At 42.7% G+C, this 26,653-nt stretch overlaps 2 protein-coding genes across 4 annotated transcripts; both read right to left on the reverse strand.

Moving 5' to 3' along the window:
* Positions 1-71: 71 nt before the first annotated feature.
* Positions 72-11,933, reverse strand: polr2c (RNA polymerase II subunit C). 2 transcript variants are annotated; one of them, XM_086109701.1, is made up of 9 exons: positions 11,750-11,933; positions 10,340-10,389; positions 9,975-10,043; positions 9,847-9,899; positions 9,545-9,673; positions 9,415-9,466; positions 787-955; positions 615-689; positions 72-534 (listed from the first exon to the last, which is right to left on the reverse strand). In XM_086109701.1, the coding sequence occupies exons 1-9, from the start codon at positions 11,833-11,835 to the stop codon at positions 390-392; spliced, it is 828 nt and encodes a 275-aa protein (XP_085965827.1). In that variant the 5' UTR covers positions 11,836-11,933; the 3' UTR covers positions 72-389. The 2 variants fall into 2 exon arrangements, with proteins under 2 accessions (XP_085965827.1, XP_085965828.1); XM_086109702.1 differs by having other exon boundaries at positions 11,885-11,920.
* A 1,341-nt stretch (positions 11,934-13,274) lies between these two features.
* On the reverse strand, positions 13,275-25,368 carry coq9 (coenzyme Q9 homolog (S. cerevisiae)). Of its 2 annotated transcripts, XM_086109764.1 has the most exons (9): positions 25,249-25,368; positions 23,342-23,534; positions 23,039-23,174; positions 20,572-20,714; positions 20,372-20,456; positions 19,865-19,969; positions 16,391-16,546; positions 13,890-13,943; positions 13,275-13,731 (listed from the first exon to the last, which is right to left on the reverse strand). In XM_086109764.1, the coding sequence occupies exons 1-9, from the start codon at positions 25,304-25,306 to the stop codon at positions 13,696-13,698; spliced, it is 966 nt and encodes a 321-aa protein (XP_085965890.1). In that variant the 5' UTR covers positions 25,307-25,368; the 3' UTR covers positions 13,275-13,695. The 2 variants fall into 2 exon arrangements, 1 of the variants encoding a protein (XP_085965890.1); XR_015100766.1 differs by lacking the exons at positions 13,275-13,731; positions 13,890-13,943 and adding an exon at positions 18,292-18,443 and having other exon boundaries at positions 16,408-16,546.
* Positions 25,369-26,653: the final 1,285 nt, after the last annotated feature.

The raw sequence follows: 26,653 nt of genomic DNA on the forward strand, positions 1-26,653 counted from the left end.
ATTTGTGTTACATTCTAAGCTTATTGCATGGAACAACAGATGCTGTGAAATGAAGAGAATTTACTGAAATGTGGAATGACGAGAAAACAGTCTTTATTGCGTACCTCAATTAAAATGAAAGACATGTAAGGCAAATTTCAATTTTTTTTTCCATGTAACATGATGTTGGGTCACTGACATTTTAGAATGCTAAATGAAGACGAAACTTGATGTGATTGTCCTTGACCACCAAACAAGGAAGCAACCACAAAGCAAAAGATGTGTTTTGTTTCGACACTGTCTCTCAATCCAAAAATGATTTCCCAAAATAAAATAAAAAAAGGGGGAAAAAATTAGAGCGCAATCTACAGACAGACTCAGGTCCGCGAGCCCCATTTATCATTGTGACTTCAGTTGATAGTGAGCACATCACTTTGGATTTCATGGTTGAGTTGTGTCTGCAGGTCGCTCAGCTTTTTCTTGAGGACAGCCAGCGCGGACATGACAATGGTCTCGGGTCGGAGGGATCCGCAAGACTCCACATTGTAGTAGAACCTGCAGAGGGAAAAGGCAGATGATTTGTGCTTTGATTCCAAATCATGGATATGCTCGGTTTCGATTGAAGCTTTCCTCACCTTTCTGGTTTGCCATTTGGGTCATAGGGAGCCTGGACCTCATCCTCCTCAATTTCAGAATATTCACTTTTGGGCCTAAGGCCAGCATGGCAAACAAAGCAATCAATGAAAAAACAAAAGCTTTCATCATGATTCTGATGATGATTTATCTGTATCGAAACTAGCAACGCACCATTCCTCGGGTCGCGGGTAGACAGTGTGCCTCAGTGCGTTGTCTGGGTCATACTCAAACGCCACTCCTGCTGTTGGGTTCCATTTGGCATGCTCCTTACCAAATCCTTTTTTGGCATAAGCTCTCAGTCGCAGTTCCTGTCCTTTGCGAAGCTTCACCAGCAAAATTTCTATGAATGTGAATACAATGATGGAAAAATTACTCCGCTAGTTAATTGACAACAAGCAATTGTAAAGTTAATGTGGGGTGAGCAAGATGATGCTAATTCCAATATGAACCTGATAAGGGGGAAACCAATGCTAGAGACGAAAATGCGCAAAGAAGCAAACTTATTTTATTTATTTTGGTGTGTTGTATTTCTCGACACGAGTCAGGGCCATCAGCAGCTAGTGAGGTCATGTGCTTATTCGGTGTTTGTTTGCTGACTGTTCAATGAAGTGACCGAAAGTACACCAGTGGCCGCATCGATCCATGTTTGTTCGTCTCTGTGTGCCCTGCGATTGGCTGGCAACCGCTTCAAGGTGTCCCCCACCTACTGCCCGAACACGGCTGGGATAGGCTCCAGGACCCCCTGCAACCCTTGTGAGGATAAAGCGGATCGGAAAATGGATGGATGGAGTCGTTGGGAAACGTGAGTTTGAAAAAGTAGCCGTAATGACAAAACGCTTTTGCAAGCAATAAAATGTTATGACAATATGTGGGATATGAATTGTCCGCCAGACTACAGTGTAATATTTAAAAATAAAAACAATGAATTAACAATCTAATAATTCAAAAAAACTCCCAAAGATTTTGTAACCTTGCAGCAAACAAAACTGCTATGCTTTTTCCAAGTTTCCCCAGAGTCCAATTCACAATTAATTTTCCCCGCAAACTATTATGAAATTAGTTTTTTTTCTTTCACATGTAATGCCAATCTATTTGAAACCATTTGGAAAATGCACAAAGGCCACTGTTAACTTCATTCATGAGTGCGGAAACATTTCTATTGGAAATAAGTAAATCAGTTGCAAATAATATTGGACACCGTGTTTCATACTGTAGCAAGATCATTCAGATACATCCATACCTATTCACTTTTGTAAAAAAAAAAAACAAATGACATGATTGACAGTATCAAGTGCAATTGAAAGATCTGGAAAAAATACCACATGCAAATTCTTTCTTCTCTAAAGCAGAATAAATGTTGTCAACTTGGTTTAACAGGGTTCCCACTCTTCCACTTGCTTTTTATTTATTGACCTTTTAATGACTTTTGTGGACCAATTTAGCCATTTTTAAGGACTTTTTCTCCATTCAGCGGGGGGATTCACGGTGGATTTAATGCCCGCTCAGCAATACTCGGGCTGAACAGAAAGCCACATATCACTGAGCTGGTGTTCAAATCATTGTTGCCAAAGGAAGGGCACATCTTTATTTTTAGGGGCAATCACTTAACCCTTTATTTGACATACTGTATGTCAAATTTTCACTTTGCTACCTGTATCACAGGTAGGAAAATGAAAAAAAAAACATTTTAATTAATTCTCAAATAAAACACACAAAGAAAAATTTAAATTGAGAAAATGTAAAACTTCAATTTATTTTCGAAGAAACACAACACTAAGAACAGAGCTAATGGTCATATGGGTCACCTGGACAGGGTTGAGAAAAATCTGGTTTCACGAACATTAGTACTGATTGCCCATCTTAGCAGCATCCAGTATACCTGAACAGCTGAAATCAGAAGTCTAAATCCTAAATGGTCCAACTCTATTATTTCCCCTCGTATCACCTTCAATGATCAGACATGTTTTATAATGACAATTATGAAACTGATATGACAATTAGGGAATAGCAGACAGTGACTTAGTTTTCTCCTCAATCTCTTTTGCAAGTTCTTGGCGATCAATTTTCTTCTGTTTTGCTGTGTGCCTCAATGCAGTTGACTTGACCAGGAGGCTATGACAAGTTTTACCTCTCACGGAGATGCCCTTCTTGCACACTCGGCAGTAGGCCGACGTGTAATCGCCAGACATTTTTCCGACCCAAACACGGAACTCCGGCTTCTCCAGCCACGGCACTTGAAAATAGCACAGTCCCGGAATTTTTGGAGCGACGCACACTCGAGCGAAGCGCGCCTCAGCAGTCGAAAGTCCACTGTTCTCTGCTGTGTGTAGGTCCGCGCGAACATGTACGCACGCGCACGTCTTTTGGTTTCAAACAAGCAACCGACGTCACAAATCAAATACGCTTTGATCTACGACAACAAAACGCTAGCCGAGCCGAAACAACAGCTAAGCTTAGCTGACGCACACACAGCAGAGAGCAGCGGACTATCGACTGCTGAGGCGCGCTTCGCTCGAGTGGCGTCACTACATATTTGTCTGTCACTTGTTGAGATCGATAAATTCGATGAATAGATTTTTCCAGAAAATACGGTAATTGTTTGCCGAGCCGGCAACCAAACCATCCATTCACTGCCCCAGGATGGCGTCAATCTACTGTATTGTTGTTTGCCGGAATGACCCGAGTGATCATGTGATCATCGTCGGAACTAATCGGAGACGGCGGAAAAAGTAGAGCGGGTACCAGGTCCTGCATGTTCCGACAAAACTATGAATTGGGAGGGTGGGGAAAATGACATACACAAATGAAATGAACACCGCAGGTTAATTTTTATGGATTTTTATGGATTTTAGAAGATTTCCCTGAAAATTATGGACAATTAAGAACATAATTATACAACTTTTTTATTGATTTTTATGAACTTTAAGGACCCGTACGAACCCTGTTTAAGAGGGCCAAGTGGGCAGAATGATTTTTGCAGGATCCATGTTGGTGTTCAGACAGTATTTTACATGTGTTTCAGAATGCATTTATAAACCAGTTTTTCTAAAATTTTGGAAAAGCATGGAAGAACTGAAAGAGGGCGCTAATTTGTCAAAACCCAGGAGCATTTGATTGAAAAAACGGAATAATGTTTGCAATCTTGACATTATAGGGAGTGACACCAATTTCTATGAATACCGCATATATACAGTAAAAATTTCTCGTCTCACCCCCCCTCGGGTGGTGTCCGTTCCTCATTCAGCTCGGGTCCTCTACCAGAGGCCAGGAAGCTTGAGGGTTCTGCGCAGTATCCTTGCTGTTCCCAGCACTGCACATTTCTGGACTGAGATGTCCGATGTTGTTCCCGGGATCTGTTGCAACCACTCATCTAGTTTGGGGGTCACTGCCCCGAGTGCTCCGACCACCACAGGCACAACTGTCACCTTTACCTTCCAGGCTCTCTCCAGCTCCTCTCTGAGCCCTTGGTATTTCTCGAGTTTCTCGTGTTCCTTCTTTCTGATGTTTCCATCACTTGGGACCGCTACATCCACTACAACGGCTTTCCTCTGCCCTTTATCTATGATCAGTATATATATATATATATACTGTATATATATGTATTTTTTTTTTTTCCACTGCATGAACTTGGCTTTCTTAGCTACGGGCGAAGGGTTACACTTTGCCATCAAAAACCAAAACACACACTGGACTAGTACTTGTACTCGTAGAGTTCTACTAGTACTACTCATGTACTAGTTAGTGGGCTAGTTAGTGGTCAGAGTTCAGTTAAAGGAGGGAAACAATGGTGATTTTTCTCTTACAACTCAAGAGTGCTTAGATTGTCGAGGGTGTACATCATTAAACACATACTTAACATCATGAAAGGTAGAGTAAGTATGGTAGTCTTAGCCGATTGTTTCATTCACTCCATACAACACTGACGAGGTAATCTCAAAGAGTCTGACCAGATATTGGGCTTGACAGGCGACACAAACTAACAGACATATACAGTATACATATAATAGAGGACCCGAGCTAAATGGGGGACGGACACCACCCGAGGGGTGAGAGGAGGATTTTAAATCCTCCTCTCACCCCTCGGGTGGTGTCCGTCCCTCATTCAGCTCGGGTCCTCTACCAGAGGCCAGGAAGCTTGAGGGTTCTGCGCAGTATCCTTGCTGTTCCCAGCACTGCACATTTCTGGACTGAGATGTCCGATGTTGTTCCCGGGATCTGTTGCAACCACTCATCTAGTTTGGGGGTCACTGCCCCGAGTGCTCCGACCACCACAGGCACGACTGTCACCTTTACCTTCCAGGCTATACATATATATATATATATATATAAAATTTATATATTAGAGCTGTCAGTTTAGCGCATTATTATCGGCATTAATTGAAATGAATTTTAACGTGATATATTTTTTTTCTCGCGAGATTAATGCGGCACACGTCACAGCGGATTTTACGTTGCGCTATAAATACACCGGAAACAAAACAACAAGCGCGCTGCAGAAGTCCACGCCCATTTCTGTTTTGCCAGCCATGGCAGCGCGAGACCCCGAAAACGGATACTTTAAGAGTTTATGAATGGAAAGTTTACTTTTAAAAAGTTGCCAGATTGTTCCACTGACAAGACCAAAGTTACCTGTATGTTTTGCAGTCGTAAACTGAGCTATCATCATAGCACGTCGAGTCTGAAATACCACTTAATGGCCAAGCACACAGCTGATGTCAGTACTCCGCCCCCTCGTCTAAGACAGACAGCTATGGATCATTTCAAAGCGAAGAAAATGGATAACACGACGAAGAACAAATTTGCTGAAGCCATAGCTAAATGTATGGCTACTGCATGCAAGCCTGTCAACATTGTCCACAGCTCGACTCAAGCTGAAATCATTCGCATTGCTTCCAACGACTCCACTACGGATTGCCAGCGAGAGCCTCCATTACAAGCTATGTACAGAAATTGTACGTAGCGGAGAAGGCTAAGGTACACCAAGCGGGAGAAGACACTGTTTCGGGAGAGAAATAAGAGACTAGGTTGATGAGCCTCTGGTGAATAAAGAGCAGGTAGCCTGTCGAATACGATGTATGCCACTGGCGCGATTATTACTTGTTTGGAACTATTTTGTGTGGAAGGTTACCGTGTTCCGTGTCCATTTAAATAAAGGGGGTGGAGCTTCTCTGTGTTGTCTGACAGTGACGGTGCGCTGAGGCACATCGAGAGTTCAGCGATGCAGTCGTAGCGACCACACTGAAAATAAAACGTCTCTAGTGTTGTGCGTCCCTCGAACCAAGTGTGGTCATCCGAAATGATGTCTACACAAAACCATCGAGAGACTTCCGCGCAAGAAGGACCAACAGAATCAACATAGCCTGACTGCTGTCCATCCATCCATCCATCTTCGACCGCTTATCCGGGGCCGGGCCGCGGGGGCAGTAGCTTGAGCAGGGAAGCGCAGACTTCCCTTTCCCTAGCTACTTCTTCCAGCTCTCCCCGGGGGGATCCCGAGGCATTCCCAGGCCAGCTGGGTGACAGTCTCTCCAGCGTGTCCTGGGTCATCCTCGGGGTCTCCTCCCGGTGGGACATGCCCGGACCACCTCACCAAGGAGGCGTTCAGGAGGCATCCGAATCAGATGCCCAAGCCACCTCATCTGGCTCCTCTCGATGTGGAGGAGAAGTGGCTCGACTCTGAGCCCCTCCTGGATGACCGAGCTTCTAACCTTATCTCTAAGGGAGAGCCCGGACGCTTGTATCCGTGATCTCGTTCTTTCGGTCACGACCCATAGCTCGTGACCATAGATGAGGGTTGGAACGTAGATCGACCGATCAATCAAATTGAGAGCTATGCCCTTTGGCTCAGCTCCTTCTTTACCATGACAGACCAATACAACGTCCGCATATGCTGCCCGATCCGCCTGTCGATGCCTCGCTCCCTCCTGCCCTCACTCGTGAACAAGACCGCAAGATACTTAAACTCCTCCATTTGGGGCAAGATCTCCAACCCGACCCGGAGAGGGCACTCCACCCTTTTCCGACTGAGGACCATGGTTTCAGATTTGGAGGTGCTGATCTTCATCCCAACCGCTTCACACTCGGCTGTGAAATGCTCCAGTGAGAGTTGGAGAGCCCTGCTTGAAGGAGCCAACAGGACCACATCAACACTTTGACTCTCTCCTCTTTCATCTCAAACTGCTTCAAACGGGGCGTGTGACGGAAGGGTGGTTGGGACTGCACGACTGTCCGCGTTTTATGTTATGTGTTGTGTTTATTATTTTACTTTATGTTAACTGTTTTGTTAAGCGCTTGGTTACAGCTGCCGCTGTTGTGAAAGCGCTATATAAATCAGCATGTATTGTATTGTATCCGCAAAAAGCAGAGATGCAATATGGACCCCCTCAAAGCTTTGGCTGCGCCTCGAAATTCTGTCCAGAAAGGTTATGAACAGAATCGGAGACAAAGGGCAGCCTTGGCGGAGTCCTACCCTCACTGGAAACGATTCAGACTTACTGCCGGCAATGGGAACCAAACTCTGACATCGGTGGTATAGTGACCGAACAGCCTGACTGCTGTGTTCAAAGCAAACTTGAGAAAAACGAAATATATTACACATACAGTACATTTGACAATAAAGTTTATCCAATCCAATCCAATGCAACCGTGTCTTAAATCCACTGTAGACTGAGTACTAGTTTACCTTAGATGTGCACTTTGCTCTGTTTTGATTCCCTAAAAAGAGCTATTAAAGGAGCTGTTGTGTGGCAAAATATTTTTTTCACTGTTGTTGATAGACAGTAATATTGTGTGAGAGATTGTGTGTGAATAACTGCTCCAAGTGAAAAATGTTCATGTAAAATTGAAAATCGAAATTGTTGTTTCAGTAAATATTTGCATTTTGCACATAGAAAACTGATCCATGATTCCATGTTGACGGGAGCATTAAAACAGGAAAAAAATAGGACAAAAAATATTAAAGGAAATTCAGAAATGATAAAAAATGTGTGAGTAATCACAACTAATTATGAGTTAATTTGAGTTAATTATGACAGTTGCGTTTTTAATTCGATTAAATATTTTAAGGCCATTTTGGTGGCCTCAGTATTGCATCTCTGCTTTTGGCAGATGATGTGGTACTGTTGGCTCCTTCAAGCAGGGCTCTCCAACTTTCACTGGAGCGTTTCGCAGCCGAGTGTGAAGCGGTTGGGATGAAGATCAGCACCTCCAAATCTGAAACCATGGTCCTCATTCGGAAAAGGGTGGAGTATCCCCTCCGGGTCGGTGAGGAGATCTTGCCCCAAGTGGAGGAGTTTAAGTATCTTGCGGTCTTGTTCACGAGTGAGGACAGGAGGGAACGAGAGATCGACAGGCGGATCGGTGCAGCGTCTGCTGTGATGCAGACGTATCGGTCTGTCGTGGTAAAGAAGGAGCTGAGCGAAAGGGCGAAGCTCTCAATTTACCGGTCGATCTACGTCCCAACCCTCATCTATGGTCACGAGCTATGTCGTGACCGAAAGAACGAGATCCCGGATACAAGCGTCCGAAATGAGTTTTCTCCGCAGGGTGCTCTCCCTTAGAGATAAGGTGAGAAGCTCGGTCATCCGGAAGGGGCTCAGAGTGGAGCCGCTTCTCCTCCACATCGAGAGAAGCCAGATGAGGTGGCTCGGGCATCTGATTCGGATGCCTCCTGGATGTCTCCCTGGTGAGGTGTTCCGGGCATGTCCCACTGGCAGGAGACCCCGAGGATGACCCAGGACACGCTGGAGAGACTATGTCACCCAGCTGCCCTGGGAACGCCTCGGGATCCGCCAGGAAGAGCTCGAAGAAGTGGCTGGGGAGAGGGAAGTCTGGGCTTCCCTCCTAAAGCTGCTGACCCCGCGACCCGACCCTGGATAAGCGGTGGAAAATGGATGGATGGATGGATAAATATTTTAATCGTTTGACAGCTCTAATATATACTGTGTGTATATATATATATATATATATATATATATATATATAGGTGTGTGTGTGCGTGTAGGCGGCATGATGGTCGACTGGTTAGCACATCCGCCAATAGGTTAATAGTGTTTCAAACTTTCCACATTTTTTTTTTTTAGACTAACAGTATACTAAGTGCTGTCCTGCAATGTTGACTCAATAAAAATATAGTTCTTTTTTGTTTTGTTTCCCCCAGCGATCACTCCACTTCCTTTTACTGATGTTTTCTGCTTTTTGCCATGGTATCATTTCAGTTCTGGTATCAAGGTATTTCATGCAAGTATACTTGCAGATTTGCCACCCAGTGTGAATTGAGTGGGATGAGAATCAGCACCTCCAAGTACAACCACAGTCCTTCGTCAAGTGTGGAAAAATGAGTGGTTTGCCCTTTCACTGGTCTCCGGGATCAGATCCTCTCACAAGCAGAGAAGGTTAATTATTATTATTAGTGCTTCAATATGGTCGCTAAACATTTCTAACCTCCCCTATGGTCATGAGCGGATACAAGCCACTGAAATGAGTTTTCAACGTAGGCTGTGCAGGCTCTCTCTGAAAGATATTCAAGCAGGTGCCTCAGGGTCAAGACATTACTCCAACGCGCTGAGTCAAGCCAGATAACACATCACTGGTCAGACGTCCCCGGGTACGTCCCACCAGGAGCAAGGCTTGGGGAAGATTAAAAACATGCTGGAGAGACGATGGCTACTCATGATCATCCCAGGAAAGACGGATGAAAGTGGAAAGTCTGGGCTTCTCAGCTTAGGTTGTTGTCCCCGTGACTCCACCCCAGATATATCAAAGAAAATGAATGGATGGATGGATGAACTTCAAGTTTACCATTTCGTTCAGCGTAGTCATTAGGATCGTTGTCTCGACTCCTGGATGTGACCTGAAAAGAGACTCTGAGTGTCATGAAATGTGCTCACCTCCAATTGGGGAACTGCAACTACATGGTTAAATGACCTACTGGGATAACTCTGTGGTTGTTGGACAACAGGTCGCGTGAGGTGACGTTGCGTGTCTTTTCATCAGTACAACGAACATCCAAAGTCAGCTCAACAGAGCACTCCGGACAGAATTCATCACAGGTGCAATCCTGAAGAAAAATGTCACAATGACAGGAAGGAGATTATTTATAATAGGGAAGCTCATGAAATATATTTTAAATTTCACTGGATTACATAAAACGAATGAAAAAAGTTCATTTTGCATGCTCTGTACCCGTGAGATGTTCCTAACGCAAAAAGTTAAATAATGAGTCGAACTTACCCTGGAGTACTGCATTTTTTCTACAATATCGTCACTGGTGAGTGGGATGAGACCTGACAACAAAAGAGATCTCTCATTATGTATACTGTAAGTTGTAGCTGCCAACCTTCTAACCATGTCGAACATACCAACTCTGTGAGCGATGAACTCATCATGCAGTACTGATGAGTTGGCATCAATCTGGATCCAATCAATTGCTGTCATGAAGCAATGCCAGAATATTAACTGGGTACACAGTTGTGAAAACTAAAACAGTGTTTTGTAAAATATGCAGAAAGAAAACATGCTTTCTCCAGGTTAATTCCATTTTCATACTTATATTTCTATAACTATTAAAACTATCTTAGCTACTTCTGAAAAATGAAAGAGACCTGTCCTTTGCACTGTATCAAGTAATTATACTATGCACATGATCATCTTAACTATTAATTCCCAACCATTATGCCATAAATCAATCTTTTGTGGAAACAATTCATTTAAAAAGTGATCCTACCTAATGTGGGTACTTCAGACATGAAGACACGTCTAATTGAATTGGCAACCCTAAAAACAGACAAGAAATGTTCATACAGGATCGTGTTAACATTTATCTCAACTCAACTATTTTTGTCGCGCACTTCAAAAAAACAAAACAAAACACCGCTGTATACAAAGTGCTGCACATGGAGCAAAAACAATTTATACAACAAACAATAAATTAAAAACGACAGTAGAAAGCACAAAAACATTAAAACTAGAAATCAAGTCTCACGTTGAGTTTATAATGTTAACAGATAATACTGACATCATAACCATGCTACAATAACTTGCAATAGGACTTTATTAAATTTATAAATACAATAACTTTGAAGTCAAGAAGGCGCCTGAGTAGGCAGCCGTCGGCAAGTGCTCTCATGAGCCTTGCTTTTTTTGTTGTTGTTTGGTTTGTTTTGTCACTTTGTGTTTGTTGTTACGTCGTGTGGACCTAATGTGGACTTTTTGCAGCATTTTTTGGCCATGACATTCATCAAGGAGGAAACTCTGTGCTTGGTGGTTGCGCCTTCTCGGCAGCATGGGTATACCAGCACTGTTTTTGCCTGGGAGGAATGTCGGTGCCATTTGACTGTCGTTGCTGGACAGTCCCGGGGCGCTTGTGTCTTGTGCCTGTTATGGGCAGCATTTTTCGCAGCCCCACTTTGTTCAGCGGAGAGATCGGTGCTGTTGAACAGTCTGCGGTTGGATGGATGTAAGTCTTGAGGAGCCGACGATGAGAAGAAAGGAGCGTTAACGCGGAGCGCCGATGCGGATGTGGAACTGGGAGTCGTGGCTTGGAATTGAAGTGGATTTACATGGGACAGGTGATGTGAGCCAATCTCTTTTTCGTCAATGGACGCTACAGCTTCGTGTTTGCTTTCAAAACTTAGCTTGTAACAGCAACGTGTGCACATTTTCAGCATGACGTCTCTGATCCACTGGTGAAAGGACACTTTATCCTCTCCTCTTTCATCTAAAACTGCTTCAGACAACAAAGTGTATGCAGAAAAGTGGTGAAGATTGCACGACTGTCTGTGTCCTATGTGTTGTGTTATTTTTGTTATTTTGACTTCAAAATGGCGCCGCGTGAGTGGCTCCCTTTCCAGCAGCTCCTATATTTTGTTGTTCTACTTCTTCCTTTCATAACTTTGCTGCTGTGAATCGGGAATTTCTCCATTGCGAGACGAATAATAGTTTTCTTATCTTATCTCATCTTAAACCAAAGTACGTATAAGGCTTCCAAGTTGCACAGTACTGGGCTACGTGGGATAAATTAACGCACCCCTTTAAAATATCGGCAAAATTTTTTTTGAAGCAATTGTCGCATAAGGACGAGACATAGTGTCCCACAGTAAAATATCATTGCAAACAAAGATACACTAATACTCACGCCAAATCGGTGTTTTCAATGACAAACTTGACATTCTCATCTGTAAGTTCTGTGATTTTTACAGTCGGTTGGTTTGCATAAGGCATTGTGGCAGAGAAATCGAACTAGAAATAATTATGGGACTAAAGTACCCACTATTTGTCGGTCACTGCTACTCCTATTTTCTTTTCTTCTCTTTTTCCGGTTCTCGTCTTCTTCGTCCACTACTTTGGCAAACATTTGGCGGATTGCAACACTGCCATCTTCTGAACTGGAGTGTTGGTCTGGGTAATCCTATTTAACAACCTCCGATTTAATAACTCCATTCTTTCCCAAATATAAAAACAGACATTTAAATTTAACTCACAGGAACTTCTCTTTATCATCTCTCGATTATTCAAAGCTACGTCGCGACCAATGAAATAAGAATAAGAGACATCCTCATAATTTGAGAGCGATAACTTTGCTTATAAGATTCTCGATAATTAGAGAAACTCAGTCAGGCTTTTTGAAAGGGAGTTTGCCTCAATTCACAATATTAGACTAGTATTGGGACTTACTGGAGTATAGACATGATTTAGGATAAGCGATTTCGTTTATTTTTAGAGTTTCAAAAGGCCTTTGATTCAGTTTAGCATCCATTCACTTTTACTATGCTCTTTGTGAATAGTTCCATAACTTTAGGTAATGGTACCTGTGTAAGATTTTAGATTTAAAAAAAAACATACCCCAGGGTTGTGGCAGTTGACCACTTCTGTTCATTCTAGTGGCTGAAATGTTTTCTATTTTAATCATGAATGTTCATATTAAGGTGCTGAATGTGTTGAATCAAAAAGTGTGGCTTCAGTTGGCAGATGATACAAGCTTGCTTTTGAAAATAGAGAATCAGATTCCCTGAGCACTTCAAGACAATGTATATCAAATGATTTTAGGGTGAACCTAAATGTGAATTATGGACGTCGTATGACTTCCCTCTGCAGTCAATGAATGGGATTACAATTTAGAAATAGGTTAAACCAGGGGTGCCTAACCGGTAGCCCAAATTGATCGCGGGAGGTTTGATCACATCACCCCTTTACTAGCCAACTTGCATTGGCTTCTGGTTAATTTAAGATGCGATTTCAAGATTTTGCTACTTACTTATAAAATAGTACACGGCTTAGCACCTTGCTAACTTGTTGATTTAGTGACACCGTATGTTCCACCCCGAACGCTTCGTTCTTTTAGTGATTCAGAGAGCCCAAAAGAAGTCCGCAGGTTATGAAGCGTTTTCTATTCGGGCTCTAGTGCTCTCTAATGCCCGACTCATGGAAATTAGAGCAACTACCTCAGTTGATATGTTTCAAATCCAACCTAAGACTCATTTGTATACGCCTGCATTTTGTTACACAATACGTTGGCTGTTTGTACTTTGTTGGAAAAAGTCTTATCTTCTTTGAGGAGATCTTTCAGTGGGCTCATGGAAAAAAAGAGCAAAAGCAACAGGGTTGCATTTATATTATTAAGTGTAGCGATCAAAAGACATAAATGCAAAGACCAGACTGTGTCAAAATTCGGTGAGTTTTATTTTTATTGTGCTGCTGATTGCCAGAATGAAATGTAAGGGATTATACAAGCAGATTTATAAAGGGGAAAAAGGATTAAGCGCTCAAAGACTTGGTAATGAAAATCCACTTTTTCTTATTCAAATATTTTCAATCTGACAACCGTCAAGAACTTTTAAAAAAGAAAAATTGACAAACATAAAACCAGTTTTGAATACTCAGTATTTGCATATTTGAAGACAAATGGTCAGAACAGAAGAGTTAATATTGGCTAGTCGAACAAAACGACAAAAGTTCTTGCCCTGCAAATGACCAAGAAATGCACAGATCCCAGGCCATATCGAATAAATATATTTGAATATATAATTTCCATTTCGTGTTCAATGAAGAGGGTTGGGATCTGTTCAGTCAAGTCGTTTTGAATCATCGTCTCTGGTTTATCCCGGTGAGATTCTTCAGCTGCGGGCACAAGCAAAACAAGAACAATTGTGATTAAACGCCATTACAATTACACTTCGTGAAAAATCCTCTCTTAAAATTGATTTGAAAACTGACTGCTGGTGTGATTTTTGTGTGTGTGTGTTCTATACAAATGGTAAGCATCTCAGAAGACTTACGGTTACAGCAGCCCCCATGAGTCCTTGCACCACTGCTGTGCCTGTTGACTGCACCTGAAGAACCAATAACATACTAGTTACAACTAATATGTGAATGAATTGTGTTTTTCTCTCTGCTGAGCCTTACATATTTATTTGGCTGGCTGAAAGAATTTCTTTTCTAAACTAGAAAGGAATTCTTTCACAGTTATATGATATGTATACAGTGGACTCCCACATACATACGGTCATATAATTATTATTTTTTTTTTCTTGAGTGCACACCACTGCACAAAGCATTCTATGCACAACTTTGACTGTTCTGTCGAATGAGCGTCATCCTGTGGATTCATCTGAAGTATTTCGGAAAATGTTTGTTAATTTGAGTCCAACTGTTCAGTCAGAAACTATGGTCTGGTGAGACAGGGTTCTCACTCTTCCACTCTAACTTTTTTTTTTGTAGAAACCCTTTTTTCATAGATTGGGAGGAATTTGTGCCTTTGCCTAGTGTTAACTTACGAGTGTTAATGTCTTTCCATGGTATTTGTGTGTGAATATTCATTATTTGAAGGAATATCACTTCTAAAGTCAATGCAAATTTCACATTTGATTGGGGTCCTCTACTTCAGCATTCGCGATGTTTTAAAAATGAAGCATGTTTTGCATTCAAATACATGTGTGCAAATCTTGTTGTGTGTTTAGTTTTACAGTAAACAGCAACAGGGGTCTCAAAGAGCTTAAAGGATGCTTGGGGACGGCAGCATGACATGTGCTACATCCTTGCCACGCAAGCAACATGGTGCATTCATGGTACTTGTAAACGCACCACACAATTAATTTTTTTTTTTTAAAAATCAGCTTTTAAAAACATTACTTGTTTTTATTAGATTATAACAATTTCAAGATCGAGAGAAGTCAAAAACATGATTAAAATTTCAAGTCATCGTCCAACCCTCATCTAGACTAAATTTTTGTACTGGTTGTACTTGTGCGTCCACCGCTTTGTCTTAAGTTAGCTGCACCAAACTTTTTGACCACATCACATTCACAGAGCGAAAACCTATTGAAATTCACCTCCTGAAGAATTCATCTGGATTTTTGTATTTTTAAAATTCTGCCAGGAACATCATAACTGACTGTGCAAGGAAATATTTTATATATGTTAATATTAATAATTCAAAGAATAAATCACTCACAAAATGATTTGCTTGGCAGTCAAATTTCAACAATCACATTGCACACATTGACTTTTCTGCTTGGCTCTTGACGAAGGCGGACGCTTTTTTGCTCTGCTCCTGTCCCCCCCCTTGCTCGCCACTCAGTCTATGTGCTGTCCTTGTGCTGTCTTTTCCTAGCCTCCGCCGTATTTTCATCCTAAAAACAAACCATGGAATTGGTTGGCTGGTCTCTTGATGCAATCGACAACATTTTCTCGACGAGAAGAGCAGGCAGTGGGGAGCCTGCTGCTTGCCCCTCGGGACATTTGCTGCCGGGTATACCCTAGATCATAGGTGTCAAACTCAGGTCCTGGAGGGCCGCTGCCCTGCATGTTTTCCAAGTCTCCCTGTTGCAACACACCTGATTCAAATGATCAGATCATCAGCAAGCTCTGCGCAAGCCTGACATTGAACCTGTTCATTTGAATCAGGTGTGTCAAGTCTTGTGACTTGTTGTAACTGTCATATGCTTTTGACGTGCAGGGATTTTTTTCCCTCCAAGACTTAAATTATCCTCAGAAGTGAATAGTTCGAGCATGTTTTTTCCCCCTCTTCTTCCCTAGTGTTTACTTTCTCAACTAAGATCTCGGGGCGCTGTACATACGGCGAGTACCGACAGGCCCTTCGCACTGTATCCCATGTTCGTCATTGTTTTTCATGTTTCTTGTGCAGAGCGTGCCTGTTAAGTCCAAATTACCCCATGGGGATAAATAAAGTTTTCTGAATCTGAATGAAAACGTGCACATATATTTTTAAATAAAGGCAAGGCCCCAAACAGCCGCGCTCTTGTTTATATTCCCTCTGCCAACTAATTGGCCTGTCAGAACTAACAAGAGGTGAAAAGTCGCGAGAACAAGTCACAATGTACTGTCATCTAATGGCGATTAAAAAAGTACAGTTAAAAAGGAAAAAAGCACAGCTCGGTTGTTACGACACTCGTCCGAGGCCCCCAGCAGCCGCGCAAAGCTGTCGCCCCGGGGGCGGGCCACGGCTATCGAGCCTCGTGACAGCCGAGGGAGCCTCGTCTGCGGCTCTCATTCATGTGAATGGGACCCAGCCAGTGGTGCATACGCTTGTTTTTTTAAAAACAGAGCAGACTTCAGGTGGTTGCACGTCAACAACCTCCAATTCTTTTCAGTGGCCGCCACGCTGTGAATTTGGGCGCAGCCTAGAGCACTGACATAAAGCATTAAATTTAAGAGCCAGAAATCAACATTCACGACTCGTTCAACACTTTTAATATTTTCAAATTCATAAATTCAACGGTTTTGAGGCTTTTGAAGACCCCACTGTAACCCGATATACCTGTTTGGCAGAAGATGCCATGTTGACTATATCTTGAATGCGGTTGTCAAGGAAGTTCCAAGTGTCCTGGAAGTCTGGGGAGGAATCCTGAAGCATCACGAGCTCAGTGGTGTTATAGATGCCAGTCAGTGCTGCTCTTTTACTGTACCAATTCATCTAAACAGATGGAAATGGGAGACAATTGAAATTGGCACACAGTCTCAAAACAAACTCGACTGTAGCTGAACTATTTAAGACAGGGGTGCCCATTACGTCGATCCTGATCTACCGGTAGATCTAAAACAGGTCCCAAGTAGATCCGAAGAGTGTCAAGGAGAAAAAAAGCAAACAACCATTCGCGTGTCTTTGTACATGTTAGTAATATTTTTTTTTTGTGTTAATGTACGCTGCACCATAATCATCCTATCAGTCTCCTTTTCACAAAATAAATATTAAAAAAATTAAATAAAGCAGGTAAATCTTGAATTCATGGGGGCGCGTGATGACGTCACCGGAAGTTGTTTGCGCTCAGCAGTCTGCAATTGCAGCTTGTGATCAGAGCTGTTGCGCGCTATCTTTTATCGACATTATTCTCATTCAGAGTTTGCTTCTTGTACGATTCACCGAGGGCACGGGCAAAGAATAGGAATCTAGGAGGGCCCAGGGAAGCACTTTAAAACGGTACGTGTGAGCTACGATAGTTAACAGGCTGCAAAAGTGCATCGCATGCCTCAGTTTCAGGCTGTTTCTCATCATGGCGTGTGTGTGTGTGTGTGTGCGTGTGTGCGCACGCGCGTGCCGGTAAGGGTAGATCCCGTGAGGTTAGTTGATCGAAAGGTAGATCTTAGTTTGGGCACCCCTGATTTAAGATATTCGGAGATCATAGTTTATGGTTAAGAGCCACCGAACAGTCAGGTAAAGTGCTTTTCTTGTGGTGAAGGGTGAAGACGTACAGTCACTTTAGCTTTACACTATCGGGATCGCCAATCAGTGAGTTAGAACAAAAATACATAAATAATTGATGATAATTGACAAGATGGAGCAAAATATCTTTTTAAGAGGGGCTTTTCCGAACAGTGGCACAAAATGGCAAAAGTTGGGAAAGCCCATAGTGCAGTGAGCGGCAAAGTGGAAGTGTTTGCGTTATTTTCAGCAGGAATAACTATTTGCAAAGGTCTGCGATCGTTTGTGACCTTGAATAAACCTTGACCTCGCCCACCCCCAAAAAATCCACATTCAGTTCAATAGCAATCAATTGCAAACCCCTGTTGTTCAGTGGGATAGAGGCTCAAGTCATAGCGGGCAAAAATGTTGATAGTTTACAGTTTTTAAGATCGGGGCTGAAATAGAAAAATCGTGCCTCAGCTTGGCAATTAACTCCTTCAGTGCCACAGAGCATTTCCCAGGCCAGACGAGAGACATCGTCTCTCCAGCATGTCCTGGGTCACGCCTCCTGCTGGTGGGACATGCCTGAAACACCTCAACAGGGAGGCGTCCAGGAGCCATCCGAATCAGATGGCTTCAGATGGCTTCATCTGGCTCCTCTCAACGTGGAGGGGTAACGGCTCAACTCTTGAGTCACTCCTGGATGACTGGGCTTCTCACCCTATCTTCAAGAGAGTGCCCGGACACCATGCGGAGGAAACTAATTTTAGCCGCTTGTACCCGGGATCTTGTTCTTTCGATCAGACCCATAGCTCGTGAGCTTAGGTGAGAGGAGGAACGTAGATCGACCGGTAAATCGAAGGCTTCGCCTTTCAGCTCAGATCCTTCTCCACAACGGCAGTCCGATTTGGAGTCTAAATCACAGCAGACGCTGCACCGATCCACCTGTCGATCTCCCGCTCCCTCCTGCCCTCAATCGTGAACAATACCCCAAGATAATGAAACTCTTCTGCTTGGGGCAGGATCTCATCACCGACCTGGAGAGGGCACTCCACCCTTTTCCGACTGAGGACCATTGTTTCAGATTTGGAGGTGCTGATTTTCATCCCAACCGCTTCACACTTGGCTGTGAAACGCTCCAGTGAGAGTTGGAGAGCCCTGCTTGAAGAAGCCAATAGTACCACATCATCTGCAAAAAGCAGAGATGCAATACTTGGGCCATCAAACCAGAACCCATCAACGCCTCGGCTGCACCTTGAAATGCTGTCAATGAAGGTTATGAACGGAATTGGAGACAAAGGGCAGTCTTCGCGAAGTCATACCCTCACTGAAAAAAAATCCCACTTACTGCTGGCAGTGTGGACTAAACTCTGACATCGGTGGTACAGGGACCTAACGTACGTATTAGGGGACTCAATACGCCATACTCCTGAAGCACCTCTAACAGAACTCCCCGAGGGCCACGGTTGAACAGTCCAGGTATGAATTTATAGCCATCCGTATTTGAGTCATGGGTTCACCCTGGGTAGCCCAATGAAACATTTCTGGCTATGCCACTGAGTAATGCAACAGTTACATGCTGACAGGGAGCGCCAAAATCTGTTCGTAGCAGCGGCCACAATTCATTTGCAGGGGTCCGGCGCAGATAAATGTTCATTTGGGAAACAATCAGTATGGACTGTCTTGGTTCACAGAACCAATCAATGACGTCATTGAGCCATCGTTGAATTAAAGACATTGCGGCTGATCACAAAATGAGCATATCAGGAAAAAAAATATTGGCCGATCCAATCCAGCAGCTTCTATCGATGTAAAGTCTAGACCAGGGGTGGGCAATTATTTTCCCGGGGGGGCCAAATGAGAAGCAGAAAATATTGTGGAGGGCCGGGCCAAAAGTTAGAAATAGAAATAGAAAATAAAGAAGATAGCACAATGTCTTTGTATGCCAGTCATAATGTAACATTCTCCTCCACCATCACACTCAGCACCGGTTCTCCTCAAGGATGTGTACTGAGCCCCCTGTTGTTCACGCTCTACACATTTGACTGCTCTCCGACTCTTATTAGCGGTCCAGTTTGTGGAAAGTTTTTAACATGATAACAATCAAACCATTCTAGGAAATGTTCATTTACTCGAGCCACAAGCAATTCACTCTGAGCATGGAAATTGCCAGAATCGGACTGAGTAAGAATCGCTTCCTTGTTTTTCAAAGTCTCGTAGATTTGAGTCTTTCCGACTCCAGGCGTCTCCTGAATGTTTCGTACTTTGTTACCCGCTTCGTTTAATCAGATACATATACAGATACATACTTTCCCTTCCATGGTCATTACTCTCTCCCTCTTTCTTCGTCTTCCCCTCCCTCCCTGTGCTCTGCAACTTGAAGTAACTGCGCCACCTGGTGTTGAAATACCTGTCATTACAAGTCCAAACGAAATGAATGCAATCAAACCTTAATTGTGCACCAATCTTCGGCGGGCCGGATTAAAAAGACCAACGGGCCGGATCCGGCCCGCGGGCCGTAGTTTGCCCACCCCTGGTCTAGACCTAACGACGGGGGAGCAAGGTGGAATATCCAGGTAAAAAAGGATGAAGAAGATCAGGCCAACTCACATCTGTAGATCTGTCTCCAGCATAGTACCAGATGTCATCCACTAGGGTGGCAAGGTGTTCCAGACTTTTAGGGATGTTGTAAGGCAGGAGCAGAATGCTCATTGCCTAAGGACAGAGCAGCTAAGTCAAGAATCTGAGTCGTTTTACTTTGGTCCAAAATTCTGATGCTGAGCATATTGCAGGGATGGCAATGGCTAGTGATGAAAAAAGCGGAAAGGGGCGTGGCCTGGACGGGGCGACCAATCACAACAAGTAAGACATCATACACGTCCAATCGCAGGGCTGTTTACAATCGGAAGATGGAAAGACTGATCGGGAGAGCTCGTGAAAACTTGACGATAATGTACCTGACCCCCCCTAAAATTTTCTCAAAGGATTTAGACGATTCACAAAAATGATCAATTTAAGAAATAAAACGGCGTATTTCCGCATATCCGCGGAAAATTGCCATCCCTGATATTGACCTGGCTTATTATATGCTGTGGGACGTCACGATGCACACTTTACCTGAGGCCATGTTTCTATGTAGGGGATGTGCATCCTCAGTCGAGCCTCCACAGCATCCCTCAGAAAGTCAGCAGTTTTCTTTGGTCTGCAAGAGAGTCATCAAATTTAACCCTCCAGTATATTATTACATTTACATTTGGACAGCATTGTAGATGTGTGTGTGTGTGTGTGTGTGTGTGTGTGTGGTTGCATGCACCTACTCTGCTTGGCCCAACTGGACCTGCTTTTGTTGTTCAGCGAGTGTCTCTCGCAATTGTGAATTACAGTGAGCGATGAAATGTAGGACCAGGTCTCCAGCTCCATTGTCGAACATACCAGTGGAAGCAGATGACAAACCTAATGTCTAGTACCAACACAGACACCGTTACAAGCAGTCCAGTTCATCATGATCAATTCAGAATGTTGTCAAATCATTATTAGCCTGCCGCACACAAGGCAAAATGAAGAGCCACTTAAAGTGTGCAGGGTTCAGCTACTACTTTTTACGAGTGGCCGAAGGTCTGCTGCTGGTTGTGCGGCCGGTGTACGCCGCCGCAACGTCACAGATGTAACACCCAATTCTAATTGCATATGAGGGTTCAAACACACAAACATGTTTTAAGGCTGTAAGACCCAGGCACCTGCCGATTCGCAGGGTTTCCCCCAGTGCTTTACAAGCCTGGCGGGCAACCGGGCTTTTCTTGAACATGGCTTTTGAAAGCCATTTAAACTGCTCAGTTCAACGGTATACGTTCGATTTCACATGGATTTTTCAATGAGACGTAGCAGTCAGTTGTTCTAACAGGCAAGTCGCGCTAATGCTAGCCAATTATTCGGCTAACAGTTATCATCTATGGTGCTCTTTTTACACAATTCCATTGCTAGTTTATGCACTGTGGGTTCTGGGAGCATTCGATACACCCGCCAGTTGATGAAAGAATCTGGCGAGTAGCACCTTATACCCAAGTGCCAGGACTGAACAACGAGACCAGCGTACTGAGTCTGTGTCTCTCCAATGCAAGATCTCTGGGGCATTGAAAGAGATTACAGTTTGCTCGAAATTCCAATGTATTTATGTAAAAGGTCAGTCTATAATGCAGCATGTAAGATTTATTTCATAACTGGGGCTTTTATTTAGGAGAGTGTTGCTTTGATGAGCCAAGGTACCCGTTTTACATTTGTAAAATCTCCTGGGTAACCAATGAACAAACATATTTTTTTAAAAAGTATGAGGACTAAAAGGATATACAGGCTGATTGTACATTTTACCATGCAAAGAAAGAACATCTGATTTTTCTGCATGTCTCTATCCAGAGTTTACATTTTAAAAAAGACATTCTTCATGTACCATATTAAAAAAATAATAATAATACAGTGAATGGAGGTGAGACAGCTTCTCAGAATATTGACACTCTTTTTTTTCTTCTCTGTTTTGTGGCAACTTGCTCCTTCCATGACAGTCATGCACCCTTTTTAATGGTTTAAGAGCAGGGGTCGCCAACCGCTGGGCTACCGGTTCGCAGGTCATTTGGTGCCAGGCCGCACAGAAAGAATAAATACCTTACATTCCTTCCATTTTATTCATTTCAGAATCTGAAAGATGTTTTGTTTTGAAAAATTACATGATTCTCTATTATATCAGTCTACAGTATGTCACTCTTGACGCAGGTGAATGTGCGCTTCTCTGCAACGTGATCGGAAATGAAACCCAGGAGCTAGCAAAATGAATAAAAAACAAACCACTTTGAATTTTTTTTTCGGGAAGGGGAAAAGGCCCAGCCAGGAGACAGAAGAGGAGCCTATGACTTTCAAGAAAGAAAAGGCTACATTTAATAGACAGTATCAGGAGTCCTATTTCAAATACGGATTTACCTCAATGGGAGATTCACACACACCAAGCCTACTCTGCATAATAAGCGGCGATGGTGAGTCGTATTTTTCATGCATTTTGTTGTATCTATCCGGCCTTAAAGGCCGGTCCCTGAAAATATTGTCTGACATGAAACCGGTCCGTGGGGCAAAAAAGGTTGGGGACCTCTGGTTTACAGGCCCTATCTTGTCAAAGGTTCCATTTTTTTAACTAAAAAGCTCACTTCATGTCACTTCATTTTAGCTCAGACAAAGTAAACTGGAATCTCATTTTCACTCATCATAGCAGGCTATTAAAATATTAATTGCAAAATGCACAAAAAAGTAGTCAAATTGAGAGGTGATGATCATCTTTGTCCCATCTGTCCCTACCTTGACTTTTATAGTTTGAATGATATTTTATGGGAAATTCACATTTATTCACTTATTCACTCCCAGCGAACCATTCATGTTCTAAAGCATAGGTGTCAAACTCAGGTCCTGGAGGGCCACTGTCCTGCATGTTTTTCAAGTCTCCCTGTTGCAACACACCTGATTCAAATGAACAGGTTCAATGTCAGGCTTGCGCAGAGCTTGCTGATGATCTGATCATTTGAATCAGGTGTGTTGCAACAGGGAGGACAGCGGCCCTCCAGGACCTGGGTTTGACACCTATGTTCTAAAGGCTCACTGTCCACTCTTCATTTTAGTGACTGCAACAGACCAGTGAAAACGTTCAGCCTAATTCCGTCCCAAATATTGACCCTCCATTTTCAGGAATTAAATCCAAACTGTTCAAAGTTAAAACACATCCGCATTTGTCAGTTGATTGCATCTCACCTCAGCCCCAGCTGCCATGGCCTCCAAGGTCCAGCCGTGCTGTGGGACAAATTCCAAAGCAGCATTTAGGATTTTAGCTTGAACCTGCTCCTCTGTTTCATACTCCTCATCTTGCTCTCCACCCTGATCCTGGTAACTTGCACACAAACAGGGAAACATTCAATTTAACTCAGGGACCTACCATAAACCTAAGCAAAATTAATAACAATAATAATAAAATAATTTAAACTTAACTCCATCCTACAACATGTTTTTCATGAATACAGTACTATACTTTACATTTTTAGCTGTTGCAGTACTGACCTATGTCTCCCTCTGGTGGACTCATCTGCAAATGGGTTAGCTGCTGAGTCTCCTTGTGAAGCTGTTGCTGGATCTTGACCAGGGGAGTGTGTGTATTTGTTTGATGTGGATTCGTCCTGAAGCCTTAGATGAGTACAGCTGAAGACTCTTTTGAGACTGGTATGCTGAAGGTTTGATGTTGGTGCCACCACAACTGCAAGGACAACACTGTCAATTGACTACAAGGGATTTATTTCAAGGAGACCTGACCACGACCTTATGAGCAATGTAATATTTGGCAAAATGTACACCACAATGACACATATAATTCAGGGTTTCCGGTAGTGCATCAGCCTGGTGGGATGCCAGGCTTTTCAGACTTCTCTTGCCGCCGCCCGCCAGACTATACATCACTTGTTTAGAACAACTTTTACATGCCATGTCACGGAGAGAGAGTCAAAAAACATAAGACACTTTCTTTTTCCAAAGTGTCAAAAGAGCGCTGGAGGTGACAATTAACCCACTTGACAAACGATGCTGTGATGAGGCAGAGCCAGGGAGAGTTACCATGGATGTCAGCATGTCGTCGGAGCAGCCTTCTGCGAGCCGCAATGGTTAACATGGAACTAGCTTTTACTCGCCGCCGTGTGAGTTTGGGCACTCACACGCGTGCATATACACTAGGGGTGGAACAGCTCTCGAAACCTGTTTAAATGGTTCGGTTCGACTGTATAAGTTCGGTTCCCGTGGATTTATTAATGAAGTGTAGCACTCAGTCATACTCACAGTCAAGTGGCGCTCATGCCAGTCAATGCATTCATTTCACAGATATCATCGATGGTGCTCATTTCATTGCTTGTTTATGCACGATGGGTTCTACGAACATTGGCTACACACGCTAATACTCCCGACCGACACCTGATACCTGTTTGGAGTGCCAGATTTGATAGGGAGAACAGCGTACCGATTCTTGGTCTCTCCAATGCAAGATCTCTCTCTGGTGCATTGAGAGAGATTACATTTTGCTTGAAATTGTTTTACGTTTATATTAAGACATCACTAGATGTGCAGCATGTAAGACTTATTTCATAACTTGTTTTATTACTGTTTTTTTTAGGACCCTATTGCTTTGTTGAGTCAAGGTACCTGTTCAATGTTACAAAATCTCATGGGGAACCAGCAAAGAAAAATATTTTACAGAGTATGACTACTGAAATGATACACAGGCTGATTGTACGTATATTTTACCATCCAGAGAAAGAATGTTAGATTTTTCTGCCTGTCACTATAGTAATCCCTCGCTATAACACTGTTCATCTTTCACGGCTTCGCTGTTTCACTGATTTTTTATTTTATTTTTCATAAACAGGGAACATTTTATTTTGTGCTGTTTCTTCCAACCCTTTCGGGGACAGGGGTTACTAGAGTAGACAGCTATTCAAATGTTGTTTTCTCTTATATTAAATAATCTTAATGTCCCAGTTGTGCATCAACCACAATAATGGACCCTTATGTGTGTTGCCGTCCACTGCCGTTATTTTTTCCCCCCATGCCTAATAAAACCATTTGAAAAAAAATCTTGATGCAGGTTATCATTATTTGTGCATGAAAGGGTTAATTAGATTGTTGTATTCTGTAATGCTTTACCGTTTAATTTGAATGCCATTACAATATAAAATAAATGTTATATCTGATCACTTGTGGGTTTTTAGAGAATGGTACACCTTACAAATTATGCCAGGGTATGTCAGCATCGGAACACAACAATGTTTACGTAAGCTAATTCTGTCCTTGACTGTCACCTAAAGTGACTCGGTCGAGTTGGCTAGCATTATCTTTCGACTACGCACCAAAACAACGCACAGCATATTAATTATTTCTGAAGAGTTCTGTTTTAATTGTGCATAAGCGGAACACAGGATAGTTACCGCTGCAGAGACCCCGAAATGCCCTTCCTGCACGTATCGCTCGCAGTAGCACCGCCATATCTGGTTTACGGACAAACAATATCGCGTCACTTTTGTGCGACACAGTAGTGGAAGATGCTTTTAAAATACAGTATCTTTATTTAAAGTATGACAATTACAATAACAGAGAAACCACATTTTACATCTATAACGCTGTGGTGGTAGAACAACACAATCAGTAAAAAAACGAAAAAAAGAAGAGATACATACAGAGCATGGGGAGAAAAATTATAAACATTCAAAATATATTGACATAAAAACATTGGACTCAACACAAGAAAAAATAGTTGTGAATGCTTTCTGTTTCAAAGAATTCTGAATGGTAGAAATATAATGTTTGAACTAAAGAATGAAAACAGAAAAGCTGGGTGTCCTTCCCATAAATTTACATTTACGGATATGGAATTTTGCCATCATAAAAAGTTAATTAATCAAATGGCCTTTTGATTTTCTTACATTTTCCCACAAAAAAAAACAAAAAGCACATTCTTACAAAATAACGCAATGCTTTTTTCCCCAATATAATTTGTGATAAAAATGCTTCGTTTACACCCTAACGATTCAACTGATGACAGTGCCAAACACAAGTATAGTTTCGAGAGTGCAGACTGTAGAGAGAGCAGAAGCTACAATTTACCAGTCGTGTTATGTGCATTCTAGCGATGTTGTTTGTTTGTTTGGTTTTGTATTTTTCACTCTTCATTGAGGAGTGTTTTGTTGGATTACGGTGGGTTTTTATTAATAAAAATATTATATTGGTCTTGCAGAGAAAACATGTAAAAAGATGTTTCTGTTTGCCTGTCCATCTTCGTCCATCCGCGCGAGCACGTGTGTGTTATGTACACATTTTCTTTTAATTGTTGCTTGCCACACGATGTTCATTCGAGAACGAATTTCATCACAACTACTCAGCACGTAAAACCACAACTACATGTACTTCTCACCGACCAACTGATCTCTCTCTCTCTGTCTTTCTCTCTCTCTCGACCAAGACGATCTGATCTATGTCTCTATTTCTATTGGACCAAGATGTTCTGAAAGTGTTGCAATGGCTTTCAATATTTTCTGTAGTTTTGTCCTTGCGTCTGTGGCGTAGGTTACCAAACACGGCCGATCTCCTGCGCATGCCCGAGCAGCAGTGATGGGAAATCCGGCTCTTCTCAGAGAACTGGCCCTTATGGCTCGGCTCACTGAAAAGAACCAGCTCTTTCGGCTCCCTCACACACATTAATCTGTGTGTGCTTGTTCCACCGTAGAGCTACAAAAAATACAAAGTACAAAAAAATACTTGTTAGGGCCCGAGCACACTGAACCGGTTTCTGGCCAATCGCAGGGCACACAGACAAACAAACATTTGCGCTCAGGG

Source organism: Hippocampus guttulatus, chromosome 4 (genome assembly GCF_054856545.1).
Source record: "Hippocampus guttulatus isolate MCC_2025c chromosome 4, RoL_Hgut_1.0, whole genome shotgun sequence".
Lineage (NCBI taxonomy): Eukaryota > Metazoa > Chordata > Actinopteri > Syngnathiformes > Syngnathidae > Hippocampus > Hippocampus guttulatus.

Bases quoted from the DNA above. Each gene is read 5' to 3' on its own strand.
- polr2c (XM_086109701.1), bottom strand. From the start codon at position 11,835: ATGCCTTATGCAAACCAACCGACTGTAAAAATCACAGAACTTACAGAT. The intron at 10,390-11,749 runs GTGAGTATTAGT...GTCTGTTTTTAG, and splicing joins ATTGAAAACACCGATTTGGC to GGTTGCCAATTCAATTAGAC. The intron at 690-786 runs GTGCGTTGCTAG...TGCTGGCCTTAG, and splicing joins TACCCGCGACCCGAGGAATG to GCCCAAAAGTGAATATTCTG.
- coq9 (XM_086109764.1), bottom strand. From the start codon at position 25,306: ATGGCGGTGCTACTGCGAGCGATACGTGCAGGAAGGGCATTTCGGGGT. The intron at 19,970-20,371 runs GTAAAGTGTGCA...CTCTGTCCTTAG, and splicing joins ACATAGAAACATGGCCTCAG to GCAATGAGCATTCTGCTCCT. The intron at 16,547-19,864 runs GTGAGTTGGCCT...CCATCTGTTTAG, and splicing joins CTGGAGACAGATCTACAGAT to ATGAATTGGTACAGTAAAAG.